We start from the raw sequence: 15,629 nt of genomic DNA, 5'->3' as shown, positions 1-15,629 counted from the left end.
CTTTATGATTAACCAATGCGGAAATTAATAATATGCTTGAAAATATAGGGGTATGCTTATGTTTATTGTTGACTATTTATGTGTTTTTAAGTCTATTTGCTTGAACTGATATAACAAAAACCAAAGTAGCAGATATAATGCAGCAATAAAACAACACACATAAGACAACAATTTAATTAGGAGTTCACCTGAAACTCTTGGGCTACGTCTCCATGAGCTCTAGTCAACTCAACTAGGCTCTCTGGGATTATGGTAAAGTCTTTTTACAAGCTCTTGGCTCAACTCCACTATTTTACACAGAAACAATGGGTTTAGACACCATTTTATCCCTGGCACTTGAAGCTCTCGGCTCTGGCTCTGGCTTTGGCTCTTGGCTCTGGCTTCTTCAGCTCTCTGTCAGTTTACAGCCCTTTGACTTTCCACTTGAGCTCCAAGTGACTCCCTTGGCCGCTCTGCGCTTCTGCTTTTGCTTTCTGCACTGCTTGTTTTCATTCCCCCTGCTCAATTGAGCTCTCTGTCTCCTTTGAGGCATTTTCCAGGCTTTTCAGCTTCCCTGGCCATTTCTCTGCGTATCATCTTCCCTCTGCGGCTTTTCTGCTCCCCGTCAGTTACACTGGCCACCTGGCTCTGCGGCTCTATGGTTGTAGAATGCATAATTCCCTGTAGAAAATCTACTTGCAGCGTGGCATGATGTTTAGGAGTTGTTACAAAGGGATCGTGGTTGTTTCTCTAGCAAAAACCCAAAAATTGAGAAAATCCCATTACACAAAGAATTTCCGAAAAATACATTATCAGGCGTGATTTCCAGACCTTAAAATTCATTAAATCACCCTTATAACCCTATCGGGTCCACCATTAGGCGTAATATCGCATCGCTTAAGCATATGGGCTAAATTCCAAATACACGGGAAATATATTGAAAAATCAAATTCTGGACTTCAAAAATTATAGAATCCGCCCTAGATTCCTTTCGGATCCGTCTTTGGGCGCTATCGCGCTCTCCACCGTCGATCTACGGGACCTCTGATCCAACGGTCATCATGCATTTTCGGGCGGCTTAGGAGTACGAAGGTTACCCGCCTAAAAGGCGGTTTCCTTGTTCCTCCACCAAGCCATGCATCATTAATTGTGTGGGATTGGGCGGAGCCAGCCCAAAACCATTTTCCGCTTGAGGCCCACCCGAAACCCGCCTTTACGGAACTCAAATTATATATATTTTCATGTATAAAACCTTTCAAGTCCATTATATATCGCATCGGGCGCGTTCTTTTGTGTTTCATTTATTTAATGAAAATGCCAATTTACATAGGAAAAACCCCTTTTTTGAACCTCAAAATATATATATTCGTGCCTATAAGACCCGTCGAGTCCGACTTTATCGCAAGTTGCACGGCCTGGGGTCCCGCCTTAAGTCCCATGCCATCGTTGATGCCGATCTGCCGATTTCGGTGATCGCAATGTCGCTCGGCCCGGGGGTTCGCCCTTTGCCTTATGCCATTGCCAATTTCGATCTATTGATATCGGCGATCGCGATATCACATCGGCCCGAGTCTCGCCTTAGGTTATATACACACAAGCCCGTCTCTGACCCGATATGTCAGGGATTGGTGATTGGGGGTGCTTCCTCTTTCCGCTTAAGTCCGCTTTTGACCTCCTCTGATGCGATTTTTCTTCATAAAGCCTTTTAGGCCATTTTTTTAAAGATTTGCCTCTTTTTCCAAGGAACAAAGGGCATCTTCTTTCTGCCATAACTTTTGCATCCTAAGTCCATTTTTGACCATTCAAGTTGCAGTAGATTCATAACGAGACGATCTCTGCAATGGGGCTATTTCCAAGGACTTCCTTGGACTTTCTTTTTTCCTCTGTGAAGAACACTTAGACATAGGATTTTACCCAAAATCCATTTTGGATCACCAGTCCTGAATTTTACTAACACCCATTTTTATCTCCTCCTTAGTGTGAGAACAATGATGCAGATTTATGTCCCATTTGCCTAACCACTTTTTATTTTGCTTCATCCACATCTTTTTCCGACGAATTAGCTCTTATTTGACAACCAACTTGGGCCATCGGTGGCTATCCATATTTTTGACCTTCTTTAGGTAACTTTGCAAATGAATGATGGCTAAAGCCTCAATTCGAAACATACGAGCCTGTGCTAAAAATATGTCATATGGATCCGTTGATTTGAATTTGAGGCTACTTGTGATTAGATGTTTTTGGATTCTTTCTACTTGTCACCATTTGAGGCTTGACATGTTACTCCCCCATATCTAGCAAACATAAAAGATAATTGACACCACTAATGAACCAAAGAGAGTTTTCTTAGTCTTCCAATCCCATAATTATGCTTGTCTACACCGGTCCTGAAGAAGGTAGAAAGCTTTCCACCCTCCTTGGATTCTCTTTGATCTACATGTCTCCCAGCTGAGCCTGTAGTGGAACTTAATTCCTAGATATTTGTACTCATCTACAACCTCCAATAGGTTGCCATCAAACAGAAAAGTATCATGTTGTTTCTTTCTTTTTATGGAGAAAATCATGACTTTAGTTTTGTTGATACTTGGATTCCCTTATCATGACTTTGAAATTTGCCTGGAAAATTATGGAAATTTATGCAAAATTTTGATAAAATATCCCAGTTACAGATCTCAAACTTATAAAAAAACAAATTGGCCATTCACACTCTTCACTCATACTCTTACAACTAGTTTTTTTGATTTTTTTTTGCCCGATTCTAAGAAAATTTACCACTCGGTAAATGACACCGTTACAAACACTCTACCGCACACAGCAAGGGGAAGGTAAGCAATAGCAGGGGAAGCATTTGTAATTATATATTATATTCTCACACGAAACAATACTAAAACACTTGCTTCTAACAAAAAAACATTTCATCTGGATTTTTTTTTTGCAAATGAACGACATGTCTACTAATTCGAAGCCACTGATGTGGCTGACATCTCCCTGCGCTGCTTGTAAGATCCACAGAAAGAAATGTTCACAAAACTGCGTGCTCGCGCCATATTTTCCACAGGATAACACGAAGAATTTCTTGTTGGTACACAAAGTGTTCGGTAATGGGCATGTCATCAAATTACTACGGGTTTGTTCCATTAGATTACTTTACTGTGCTATGGACGAATTTAGTATAATTTTTTTTACATGTTTGATCGAACTTGTAATGTCTAGGTCATATCTGATTACACTAATCTTCAAGCTTTGAGTTTTCATATTAGCAAGAACTATATATATGTGATGGAGATTATGGTGAGATAATCCGTTCCGGTGTTACAGGGTCTTCCAACTGAACAAAGAGGTGAGGTAGTAAACAACATGGTGTACGAAGCAAAGGAAAGAGTTCAAGATCCTGTACATGGCTAGGTAGGCGTAATCAATGATCTCCAGAATAAAATAGCAGAGCTGCAATCACAAATGGTTTCCACACAAACAGACCTGGCTGATATTAGTATGCGACATGCTAATCTCTTAACCCTCCTTGACGAAGGTTGTGATCTACATTATTATAATGGGTCACCGCTGCACAGTGAAAATACACACTTTTCAGATGATCTTGATCTTATGGAGCTATGGGAGCCAATCTGGAAATGAAGGAAAAAGATTCAATGTTGCTTAATTATTGATACAAGTTGTAGGTTGAAGCTTTTCCTGCCTTGGGGGCATTATGAGTCGGGGCCGTGAGTCCTAGATGTATGCATAAATGATATAGAATGCAAATGTAATTATGTTTTGACCGCTTAGGTTTATTGGATCTGATTTCTGTTCCGGAAGTTTGTTGGCAAATTTCTTCAATTATTTTAAATTTATACTAAATATTTGGCTGAACTGCATACGTTTGCTTACAATGCATTGCATTGAAGATTAATTAAGTTTAATTGAATACATTTACTTGTAAGTAATTGGAATGGGTCATAAATTCGGGTGTAGCAGGTAAGCTCATTCTATTCTTGAGGAATGGAAGCAGGGTAAGGCTGGAGAAATAACTCAGAGGCAAGGTTTTGCAATCAAGATGGTCAGTAGTTTCAAAATTGTTACCTACTTCCTTGAGATTGGAACATGGAAACCAAAGCCCCATCAGTATTGTGTTTCTTTTATGGATTTGGGGGAATATTTTCTCATCGGGTTTCAGGTATTTTGTGTTGGAAGTAATGCTTCCATGTTATGTGTGGTTGTTATTATGAGTTCTTAGGTGTCAATCTAGAAATAGTTGTTTTCCTATGTGTGAGTTGTAATAGCTATCTAGATATGTCATAGTCAGTAATCTATATGCTATAAATATGTAACCATTGAGATCAATAAAATATAACAAGTGTGATTTGTGTATAGGAATTTCTTTAGTCTCTTTTTCAATTTTATATCATGGTATCAAAGTATGTTTTAGCCTGAATCCTTCATGAAAAAGCCAAGAAGATATGAGATAACCTTGAGTTTATTAATCCTACGTAAATAAATTAGTTGAATGTTTGATTTAAGTGTTTATGTGTGTAAATTTACGTTTTGTACGTAGATTTATTTGTAAATTGGCCATGTTCTTGATTCAAGTTGCTTTGGCCAATTTCTTGGCTAGATTTGATCATTTCTGCAATGTTTTCGGCATATATAGAGTTTTTGGTGTGAACTTCTATGAAGCATTTTTTTAAGATATTGTTGAACAAATTTGATGTTGTTTAATGTACCTGTGTGGACACCATCGATCGTGGTTGCATACCTCTTTAACGTACCTGTTCTCCCAAAGCGTTTCCGGCTAAAAAATTCTGGAAAGGGGTATTTATCCGCCACTGCTATAGTCTATGCCTTTGCAAATTATGACTGTTCTGCGCCAGCCTCTGGGAAATCAGACGGAGGTCTAATGCTGAAGGGATCATATTTCATGCCATCCGGGGAAGTGGCGTCTTCAACCAATGCAAAATCATAGAGAATGGCACCGAAACCTTCTGCTCATGTTTGGCCGCTAACTTAGGATGTGGGTATTCTCCACTGTAGGAGAGGAGCTCACATCTAATGTTGTGGCTGGTGTTTTGGGCGTTTTCAAAATTCCATAGATTTGAAATTAAAAAGAAAGCGGAATGCAAATGTTGTGGAATGTATGGAGATTACAACAACGACCGCAGTGGGAGCAGTAGTGTGTTGCTGCCATTGAATACCGTCACTGAGAAATGTTGTGTGACCTAGAAATATCCTGAGCACAATTCCAATCGCAGAGGGAGAGATGTGTGAGGTTATATTCTCACTGGTCATCGCACCAGGAGTAAGTGAAGGTGAATTTATTTTATGAATTTGCTTTAAAGAGAAGCGCACCACTAATTTCATCATCATCCTTCAAAGCCATTTAATGTATAAATAAAATGATTTTTTGGTTTGTGGAAGCATTTGGTTAATAATATATTGAGGAGTGTTATATAAGAAAAGTCGAAATGCTTGGATTTCACATATTCAAAGTTATTCACATTACACGAGGTGGAGAATGGAATTAAGAAGCTGAAAACAGGAAAGGCAAAGGATTTGGTTGAACTTCAAGCAAAGTATCTAAAATGGGGAATGAACGCTCTTGCATCGCACATCATGGAAATATTCAACAACATCATTCAACAAAGATTCCCAAGAGACTGGACAACTAGCCTAGAAATACCCCTTTTTAAAGGTGGAGACATTAATAATCCATCCAACTATAGAACAATTATGATCAATCCTTTGTTTGCAAAGCTTTTCGGCAGCATGGTAGAAGATAAAATTAACAAGTGGGCAGAAGTGAAAGAAAAGAGGGCAAGAGGACAAGCGGGTTTTAGGCCAAAATATTCTACAGTGGATCATGGCATCATGTTGAGACACATTATTGAAAAGGTTTGGGAGGACAAAGAAGAAGTATTTTGCTGCTTTGTTGACTTCAAAAAAGCATTTGACACGGTCCCTAAGGATAAGTTGTGGTGTAGAATCATGGCATCATGTTGAGACACATTATTGAAAAGGTTCTGGAGGACAAAGAACAAGTATTTTGCTGCTTCGTTGACTTCAAAAAAGCATTTGACACAGTCCCTAAGGATAAGTTGTGGCATAGAATGGAAGAACTTGAAATTCCTGTGCATTATAGAGTCAGTGTCCATTTACTTTATGAAGAAGTGAAAGTCAAAATTAGAACCTCAGCAGGTATTTCATAAAGCTTTAGAAGTGACATTGGAGTCAAGCAAGGTTGTCCTCTATCCCATACTCTTTTTGGTCTATATATTGATAAATTGGAAGAGTGGCTAAATATGCAAGGTGGAGATGGTGTTCGGTTGGGGGAGTTTGTGATAAAGCTTCTTTTATATGTTGATGCTATTGTATTGATTTCTAAATCGGCCCATGGATTACAAATTCCCTTATATGCCCTTAAGCATTTTTGTAGAGCAGTGTAGATGCAAGTCAATACTAACAAGACCAAAATAATGATTTTTTCTAATAAAAGGAAGCAGAGCCAACATAAACCTATCAAATGGTTCTTAAGTGAAACCCTTGGTGCCATGCTCACCTCTAGCAATAACGCAGAGTTGCGCTTTGTTTCCCTTTTCTCCATCTCTTTCTTCATTCCGCAAGGCAACTTCAAGAAAGCCGCAGGCCAAGATCCGGACTGACCTGCGCACTTATTCGCAAGAAGTGAGAACGACTATTTCGTGGGTTCAAACGACAACGCCGCCACAACTGCCCCACACACGAACACAGTAGTCGCCTTGCATGTATTCATTACACCTGTAAATTCACTGACACTGCTGGAGCTCGCATCCGATACCGGAGCAACAGATCGTTCTCCCATTCGCTTCAATAACGACTTGCATTTCTTCAATTGCGATCTCTCCTCTGCCCGCATGTTCATCATGCTTAGGTACTTGGCCAGAGCTCTCCGGGCTCTCCAAAACTGAATCTCACTCGTATTCTCCGCCCCGTCCAAGCAGTGGATTGCAATCTGAAGGAACTGTTGGCAATGGGCAATTCTAGGGAGCCAATTTTTTATGACATTGCATACATCGAGGAGACTAATTGTGTCATCCAGATACCTGTTTACCCACTTTCTACAGTCTTGATTTAAATCAAGAACCTGGCGAATATGGTGGGGAAATAGTTCCTCTGCACCAGAATATGCAGACAAACAGATGCCATCCAGGGCTTGCTGTAGCCACCGCGCACTCAGATACGAATAGTCCTCATCAGAGACAATCAAGCACTGCAGATCGGCTGCTAAGAGATTCTAAAAAACGGTAAGAAGATCAGGATGAGTAAAATTTTTAGAGGCGTGTACATTAGAAGAGTTGGATCTAGCATTGAAGGAAACTGGTGAAGGGAATCCATGAAAAGCAGCCAACAGTACTGAAGGAAATACAGGAAACCACAGTCGGGCCATCCTTGGTTTTCAGATTTCTGTGCTCCAAAGGATCTATGGCTTTGGTTGATTGATCAGAAAGTGAGGGGATTTACTTAGAAACTATACAACACACAACTAAACACATAACACACTGAAGACTCATGAAAATGAGCTTGACATTTCATTACTAAACATAAGTATTTATACAGATGGATAGCCATAAATTCTACAGCAATCCACCGACTGTAGTTGCTCTACACCGACTATAGCCACTTGCTGCCGACTTCTCCAGAAGACGCCGACTTCTCTAGAAGACACTAGGTTCTGCATTAATGTTGGTGGTTGGATTTATCAATGTTTTCCAACACTCCCCCTTAAATCCAACCATATGACAACTATACAATATATAAGACACTGTAAACATACTCCTAATTGACATGCCTGCTGGTCTAAGTCTCAGCTAGGCTTACAACAAACATTTCATTTTTGTCTTCTTGCTAAAAGGTCCATTCTTGTTCATTTGTTGATGCAACTTCATCTTCACTTTTCTTGCCATAAAATAGTGATGGAGCTTCTCCTTTCTTGATTGCAGGTTAACATTCTTCAACATTGCTTCACGTTCTTGGGACCCATACTTGGCCTTAATGGTTGCAATTTCTTCAAGTTTTGATGCTTCTTCCTTATTGTCAATATCTGCACACTCAAAAACAATGTTAGATTCATAAACAAAACCATATTGATTTTTGTCATCGTGCTCTTTGGAAAGAGCTTTGCTTCCTTCATTTTTCTTTGCTGACATGGTTGGTTGATTCATGTCTTCAACCTCTTTCGCCAATTTTGTTACTGCAAACATGTTGTCCTGCATTTGATTTGTGTATGGAGGTAGGAAACTCTTCTCACCAAACAACAACTCATCAATAAGATGCTTTTCATGCATCATATTTAACCACTCATCATGGGATACATAATTGTCATCAAATTTGACTTCATAATTTTCTGCATCACAGGTAATTTCCTTACTATCACATGCTACGCTATTGTCAGTTAAAGACATACTTTCATCCTTAATCCCAGCTATGATGCTTTCAACACAATCACTTTTAGCAACGACTCCTTCATTAATTTCAGCTTTCTCACTACCCTCCATACTGTATTTCATTTCAAGAATATCCCAAAATATTTTTGCATTACATATTTCACCAAATTCATACAAAATACTAGACAAAATATTTTCTTCTAAAGCTGATATGATGAGAAACAATGTTGTTGCATTTCTACATTTATCATTCAAATTCATAGAAGTTTCTTGGACAAATTTCCATAAATCTACTGAACCAAGCAATCCTTCCATTTTAATTGCCCAAAGCTTAAAATTTTTACCTGAGAAAATTGGCAGAACTGGCATTAATCATTTCAGTATTGTATCAGTGTCTTCAAATTCTTCTATCTGATTCAGATCTTCATTAAGCATAAATTTTGTAACTGGAAACATTTCTTCTGCAATTTCTACCATTTCATTCTTTCTCTTTAAGTATTTCAATTTTCTCCGTGATTGTTTGAGTCTCTTTTGCTGACCCATCACTCTAATCATAGAACCAAATAAGACTTTTACTCCATACTTCGCATGGCTTGAGCAGAAACAAGCTTCTCTTCTCCAGTTTCGAGATGGAGCAATTTCCTTTTGATGGCCTTCAATGACGAAGAGGCCTTCAATGACAAAGATTCACACGCTCCCAGACACACTCCACGCCAGATTCCTTCCACGCAAATTTCACGCCAATCTACTTCAACACACCATGATTTTAACACACTGTCCCAAATATCGTCAACTATACATGATACATAGCTACACCAGAAGCGACCATCGAATACAATGCCTGGACAACTACATGCACGACATAGTCAAACCCCAGTTGGAAACTCTCATACAGAACTATATCACTCTCCACTCGGCATTCACACTACCAAGCCTTCAGGACTTACTATCACTCCACGACACTAGGCAACTTGGGCTTCAACCCTGCGACAACTCACACAGACCTTTTTGCCTCTATGCAACGCTCAACGCCTACTCAAAATAGAGATGGATTCCTCCTTCATATTTTTCTTCAGTGTCACAACAGACTTGGTCGTTGTCTTCCCTTCACTTCGGGTTCATCACAACACATGCACTAATCTTGGCGTCCTCCACTAGGTTCCAACAACACAACACCAAATTGCACAATATGCACTCCACTTGGCTCTCAAGCAATTAGGCTCACCCTTATAAGCGGTCTCACAACATCTCACAACCCAAGCTTCAAAAGCATTAAGCACAAAAAACTTTGCTGGCCTAAAGCGCTACAACGCCCCCAGATCTAGATGTTCTCGTCATACAATGCCACAAGGCCACATGGCGAACTTTCGGGCTGCAATCTTTGTTTCTACACAGCACGATGAAACCCACGTCTCGATCTCACAGAAATAACACGTCAATCACCCAATAGCCTCACAACAACCTTGCAACACAGGGCTCAACAATAGGGCTTTGACGACAACACTCTTGTCCACAACAGGGCTTCAACTTGCACTCCACACCAGTCTTCATAACGCACACCACTAAGCCGAAACCCTCGGCTATATTCCACAACGGATTACTCCCTTTTAAGGACTCTTTCAATTGTAGGATCTCATAACCTACTATAAGGCTGCGCCTCTCCGAACAGCAATTAAAATGAGATTTAACGGCTGCACAGACTCACTCTGCTTCTGGCCTCTCAATCCTTGTAGTGAGCTGTGTCTCCTCAAGCTCTCCTGAGCTTCGATACCAACTTAGAAACTATACAGCACACAACTAAACACAGAACACACTGAAGACTCATGAAAATGAGCTTGACATTTCATTACTAAAAATAATGATTTATACACATGGATAGCCGTAAATTCTACAACAATCCGCCGACTGTAGCCTCTTTACGCCGACTATAGCCGCTTGCTGCCGACTTCTCCAGAAGACACCGACTTCTCTAGAAGACACTAGGTTCTGCATTAATGTTGGTGGTTGAATTTATCAATGTTTTCCAAAAGATTTATATAAATGGAATCCAATTTAGAAAAATGAGAAGGAATTAACATCAAGATTGCAGTATCTTCAAAACAATCTCCACACAATCGCAACTCAATTGATTTTTTATTTGTTAATTTATAACCTTTGTAACTCAAAACCTTCCTGTAAATCATTGTGATAACAACACATCATATTAATATAAGACATCGTATCATAAAATAAATATTAATATAAAACATTATATCATTAAAAAAACATTATCTCAAATATTTGTATTATAATAAATTATACATTCTTAAAATTTAATAATATACATTTTATGGATATTTTTGTATAAAACTAGATCAAAATAAAATCAGCTATATAAAAATACAGCAACTTAGTAACTTACCACCGTATAACTCTCGTTATATATAATTGTTTTATAGAATAATTATAAAAAAATAATTTCAATTAACAATATCATATTTTAGACTAAATCATAACAGATCATTTTTTATTACTAAAAGTTTTATATTTTTAAATTAGCTTTATCTTCATCATTATTATTTTCACCGAAGTGTTTGGTTGGTAGGTCCCTTCTTAAACGAAATACCCATCACGATTGCCAGAGAATAATAAAAGAATGTACCATGTGAACACAAGGTGAAAGTGAAGTCTATAGTATCATAATCAGCATTTTATGAATTAAAATTCAAACAAACAACTGTTTTACACACGGCGCCACTCGTCAGATTTTTGTCACGGAGATCGTACAACTTCGAAGACCACCGACCACAGGGTCATGACTCTGCCCTTGTCTCGCTTTCTCTCTAATCAAACAATTAGAAACAATCTTCCACCGGTTAAGTGGGAATTGAGGACGTTGTTGGGAGCGCGATCATTATCCCCTCTTACAATTATTTATATGCTTAAATTTTGGATAACTATGAAATATAATAATTTCCTTTCCTCAGTTTTATTTTTATTTCTTACTTTCTCATGTAAAATGATAGTTTAAAGGAATTATTTTTAATAACAAATATTTTCACTCTAGTTATAACTGAGATATTAAAAATGTGATTAACCTAAGTCTGGATTGAGAGTCTGATTATTTAGTGTTTTTTGTAAAGTAGTAAGGAGTGGAGATGATGCGATTAATATAAGTTTTGATGAGTCTAATTATTAATGTCTTAATGAGTCTAATTATTAATGTCTTACTGAATATGTAGTTTTTGTGAAGTAGTAGGAAGGAGTGGAGTGAATATGTAGTTTTTGTGAAGTAGTAGGAAGGAGTGGAAATGATGATTTTTACATTGGAAAAAAATAAAAATTGATAATAAATATGTTAATATTGATTATAATAAAAAATAATAAAATATGTTGTCCACTGTGAAACATATAATTTTGTAAATTATTGAATTTTTAATGTGAGACATCATAATTAATATAAATGTTTTTTATAAGGAAATAGGGAGGAGTAGAATGATTGTTTATGTGGGAAACATGGTGTAATTCACTAGAATACATGCTATGTTCTCCCCTTTATATTAATAAAAGATGGTCATATCCTTTTGATTTGGTGAGTCAATATTTATCAAAATAGCTTACAAAAATGAATACCTAATAAAAATAAACACATTGAGAAGAAATTATCATAAAAAACTTGTGACAATATCCCTTGAATTATAATATGTAAAAGCATCCTTAACAATAAAGTAGACCTAAGTCACATAGAATAGGAGACTTGAGGATAATATTGTCATTAACCCTAGACCCTCCTGTAACATAAAATATGACCTAACAAAATAAATTATCTGAAAATATAAATTTAATTAATATTAAATTTTATCCAATACTAAACACAAATAAATTATTGATAATAAATTAATACAAACAAATAAATCTAATAAAACAAATTAAAAACTTTTTTTAAATAAAAATTATAAAATAAATCCTATTTATTAAAGAAAAACAAAATAATACAATGAGAGTGTATCTAGCACCCCAATAACGGACGACTTTTTGTAGGATATTTCTGTAAAAATTGATTGTTTACGTTCGGTCCATGTCGAGCAGACCTCGTCCTTGCGAGAAATAATTATTAATAAAGGAGGGACTTATGTCACCAAAAACAGAGACTAAAGCTAGTGTCGGATTCAAAGCTGGTGTTAAAGATTACAGATTAACTTATTATACTCCTGAATATCAGACCAAAGATACAGATATCTTGGCAGCATTCCGAGTAACTCCTCAACCCGGGGTGCCACCTGAAGAAGCGGGAGCAGCAGTAGCTGCTGAATCTTCCACCGGTACATGGACCATTGTTTGGACCGATGGACTTACTAGTCTCGATCGTTACAAGGGGCGATGCTATGACATCGAGCCCGTTCCTGGAGAGGAGACTCAATTTATTGCCTATGTAGCTTACCCCTTAGACCTTTTCGAAGAAGGTTCTGTTACTAACTTGTTCACTTCCATTGTAGGTAATGTATTTGGATTCAAGGCCTTACGGGCTCTACGTTTGGAAGATTTGCGGATTCCCCCTTCTTATTCCAAAACTTTTCAGGGTCCACCTCATGGTATCCAAGTTGAAAGAGATAAATTGAACAAATATGGTTGTCCTTTATTGGGATGTACTATCAAACCAAAATTGGGTCTATCAGCCAAAAACTATGGTAGAGCAGTTTACGAATGTCTCCGTGGTGGACTCGATTTTACTAAGGATGATGAGAATGTAAATTCCCAACCATTCATGCGCTGGAGAGATCGTTTTGTCTTTTGTGCGGAAGCAATTAATAAGGCTCAGGCTGAGACGGGTGAAATTAAGGGACATTATTTGAATGCTACTGCAGGTACATGTGAAGAAATGATGAAAAGGGTAGTATTTGCAAGAGAATTGGGAGTTCCTATCGTTATGCATGACTACCTGACGGGAGGTTTTACTGCAAATACTTCTTTGGCTCATTATTGCCGAGACAACAGCCTACTTCTTCACATTCACCGCGCGATGCATGCAGTTATTGACAGACAAAGAAATCATGGTAAGGCATTTCCGGGTACTGGCTAAAGCATTGCGTATGTCCGGTGGAGATCATATTCACGCCGGTACTGTAGTAGGTAAACTTGAAGGGGAACGAGACGTAACTTTAGGGTTTGTTGATCTACTGCGTGATGATTTTATCGAAAAAGATCGAAGTCGTGGTATTTACTTCACTCAAGATTGGGTATCTATGCCAGGTGTTATGCCCGTAGCTTCAGGAGGTATTCACGTTTGGCATATGCCTGCTCTGACCAAGATCTTTGGGGATGATTCCGTACTACAGTTTGGTGGGGGAACTTTGGGACATCCTTGGGGAAATGCACCTGGTGCAGTAGCTAATCGGGTTGCTCTAGAAGCTTGTGTACAAGCTCGTAATGAAGGACGTGATCTTGCTCGTGAAGGTAATGAAGTGATCCGTGAAGCTTGTAAATGGAGTCCTGAACTAGCTGCTGCTTGTGAAGTATGGAAGGAGATCAAATTTGAATTTGATGTGATTGATCGCTTGTAATCCAGTGACTTTCGTTCTACCAATCGGACTCGGCCCAATCTTTTACTACTACCCCAAATATTAGTCCAAATCGTGAGCGGAGATATGGGATTTCAGCGGAGATATGGGATTTCAGATATCAATATATGGAATTTCCATATATTAATATCTATATATCAATATCCTAAAAAATAATAAATAATAAAAGTGAGTAATTACCATCACTATAAAATATCTATAATTCCTAAATATTTGTACTCATCTACAACCTCGAAGGGTTGCTCCCATAAAGCTAGACTTCTGTTTCTTTCTTTTTGGGAGAAAATCATGACTTTACTTTTACTGATATTTACTTGGATTCTCCATTTTGACTTTAGTGTAATCAGCTTTGAAATTTGCCATGAAAATTTATACAAGATTTTGATAAAATATCCAAATTAAAAGTCTCAAACTTATAAAAATAAATAAAAAATCAGCCATTCAAATTTGCCAGATTTTGATTTTGCCGATTCTGAACAAATTTACCACTCGGTAGACGACGCTGTTACAAACACTCTGTCTGCACACAGCAAGGGGATGGTAAGCAATAACAGGGGAAGCATTCGTTATTATATTGTCACACAAAACACTTGATGCTAACAAAAAAATATTTCGTCTGGATTTTTGTTTTGCAGACATGTCTGCTAATTCGAAGTGGTCGACATCTCCCTGCGCTGCTTGTAAGATCCAGAGAAAGAAATGTTCACAGAACTGCGTTCTCGCGCCATATTTTCCACAGGATAACACGGAGAAATTCTTGTTGGTACACAGAGTCTTCGGTAATGGGCATGTCATCAAATTACTACAGGTTTGTTCGATTAGATTACTTTACTGTGTTATGGACGAATTTAGTATAATTTTTTTTACAGGTTTGATCGAACTTGTAATGTCTAGGTCATATCTGATTATACTGATCTTCAAGCTTTGAGCTTTCAGATTAGCAGAAACAATATATGTGATAGAGATTATCCATTCCGGTGTTACAGGGTCTTCCGGTTGAACAGAGAGGTGAGGCAGTAAACAGCATGGTGTACGAAGCAAAGGAAAGAGTTCGAGATCCTATACATGGCTCTGTAGGTGTAATCAATGATCTCCAGAATAAAATAGCAGAGCTGCAATCACAAATGGTTTCCGCACAAACACAGCTGGCTGATATTAGTATGCGACATGCTAATCTCTTAACCCTCCTTGACGGAGGTTGTGGTCTACATTATTATAATGGGTCACCGCTACACAGTGAAGACACACGTTTCAGATGATCTTGATCCTATGCAGCTATGGGAGCCAATCTCGAAATGAAGGGAAAACGATTCAGTGTTGCTTAATTATTGATACAAGCTGTAGGTTCAAGCTTTTCCCCTCTGGCGGGCGTCATGAGTCGGGGCCGTGAGTCCTAGATGTATGCATAAATGCTATAGAATGCAAATCGAATTATGTTTCGACCGCTTAGGTTTATTGGATCTGATTTCTCTTCCGGAAGTTTGTTGGCAAATTTCTCCAATTATTTTAAATTTATACTAAATATTTGGCTGAACTAGATACGTTTGCTTGCAATGCGTTGCCTTGAAGATCTTGTAAGTAGTTGGAATGGGTCATAAATTCCGGTGTAGCAGGTAAGCTCATTCTATTCCTGAGGAATGGAAGCAGGGTAAGGCTGGAGAAATAACTCAGAGCCAAGGTT

At 38.1% G+C, this 15,629-nt stretch overlaps 1 protein-coding gene and 2 pseudogenes across 1 annotated transcript; 2 read left to right on the top strand and 1 right to left on the bottom strand.

Moving 5' to 3' along the window:
- Positions 1 to 2,917: 2,917 nt before the first annotated feature.
- LOC149154421 (LOB domain-containing protein 24-like) lies at positions 2,918 to 3,612 on the top strand (annotated as a pseudogene).
- Positions 3,613 to 6,661: 3,049 nt separating this feature from the next.
- Positions 6,662 to 8,501, bottom strand: LOC149154420 (UPF0496 protein 4-like). Its single transcript, XM_089444141.1, has 3 exons — positions 8,411 to 8,501; positions 7,908 to 8,047; positions 6,662 to 7,240 (listed from the first exon to the last, which is right to left on the bottom strand). Exons 1-3 carry the CDS (start codon positions 8,499 to 8,501, stop codon positions 6,662 to 6,664), a joined length of 810 nt encoding a protein of 269 aa, XP_089300267.1.
- Positions 8,502 to 14,585: 6,084 nt separating this feature from the next.
- On the top strand, positions 14,586 to 15,247 carry LOC149154419 (LOB domain-containing protein 1-like; annotated as a pseudogene).
- Positions 15,248 to 15,629: the final 382 nt, after the last annotated feature.

Source organism: Pinus tabuliformis, chromosome 9 (assembly GCF_031772625.1).
Source record: "Pinus tabuliformis cultivar Carrire ecotype Pingquan chromosome 9, CPIR1, whole genome shotgun sequence".
Taxonomy (NCBI): domain Eukaryota; kingdom Viridiplantae; phylum Streptophyta; class Pinopsida; order Pinales; family Pinaceae; genus Pinus; species Pinus tabuliformis.
Note: the sequence above shows the minus strand (reverse complement) of the source record. Positions and strands in the feature narration are given on the sequence as shown.

Bases quoted from the DNA above. Each gene is read 5' to 3' on its own strand.
- LOC149154420 (XM_089444141.1), bottom strand. From the start codon at position 8,501: ATGGAGGGTAGTGAGAAAGCTGAAATTAATGAAGGAGTCGTTGCTAAA. The intron at 8,048-8,410 runs GTATGTCTTTAA...TTGAGTGTGCAG, and splicing joins AGCTGGGATTAAGGATGAAA to ATATTGACAATAAGGAAGAA. The intron at 7,241-7,907 runs GCAAGAAAAGTG...ACCGTTTTTTAG, and splicing joins AGCTCCATCACTATTTTATG to AATCTCTTAGCAGCCGATCT.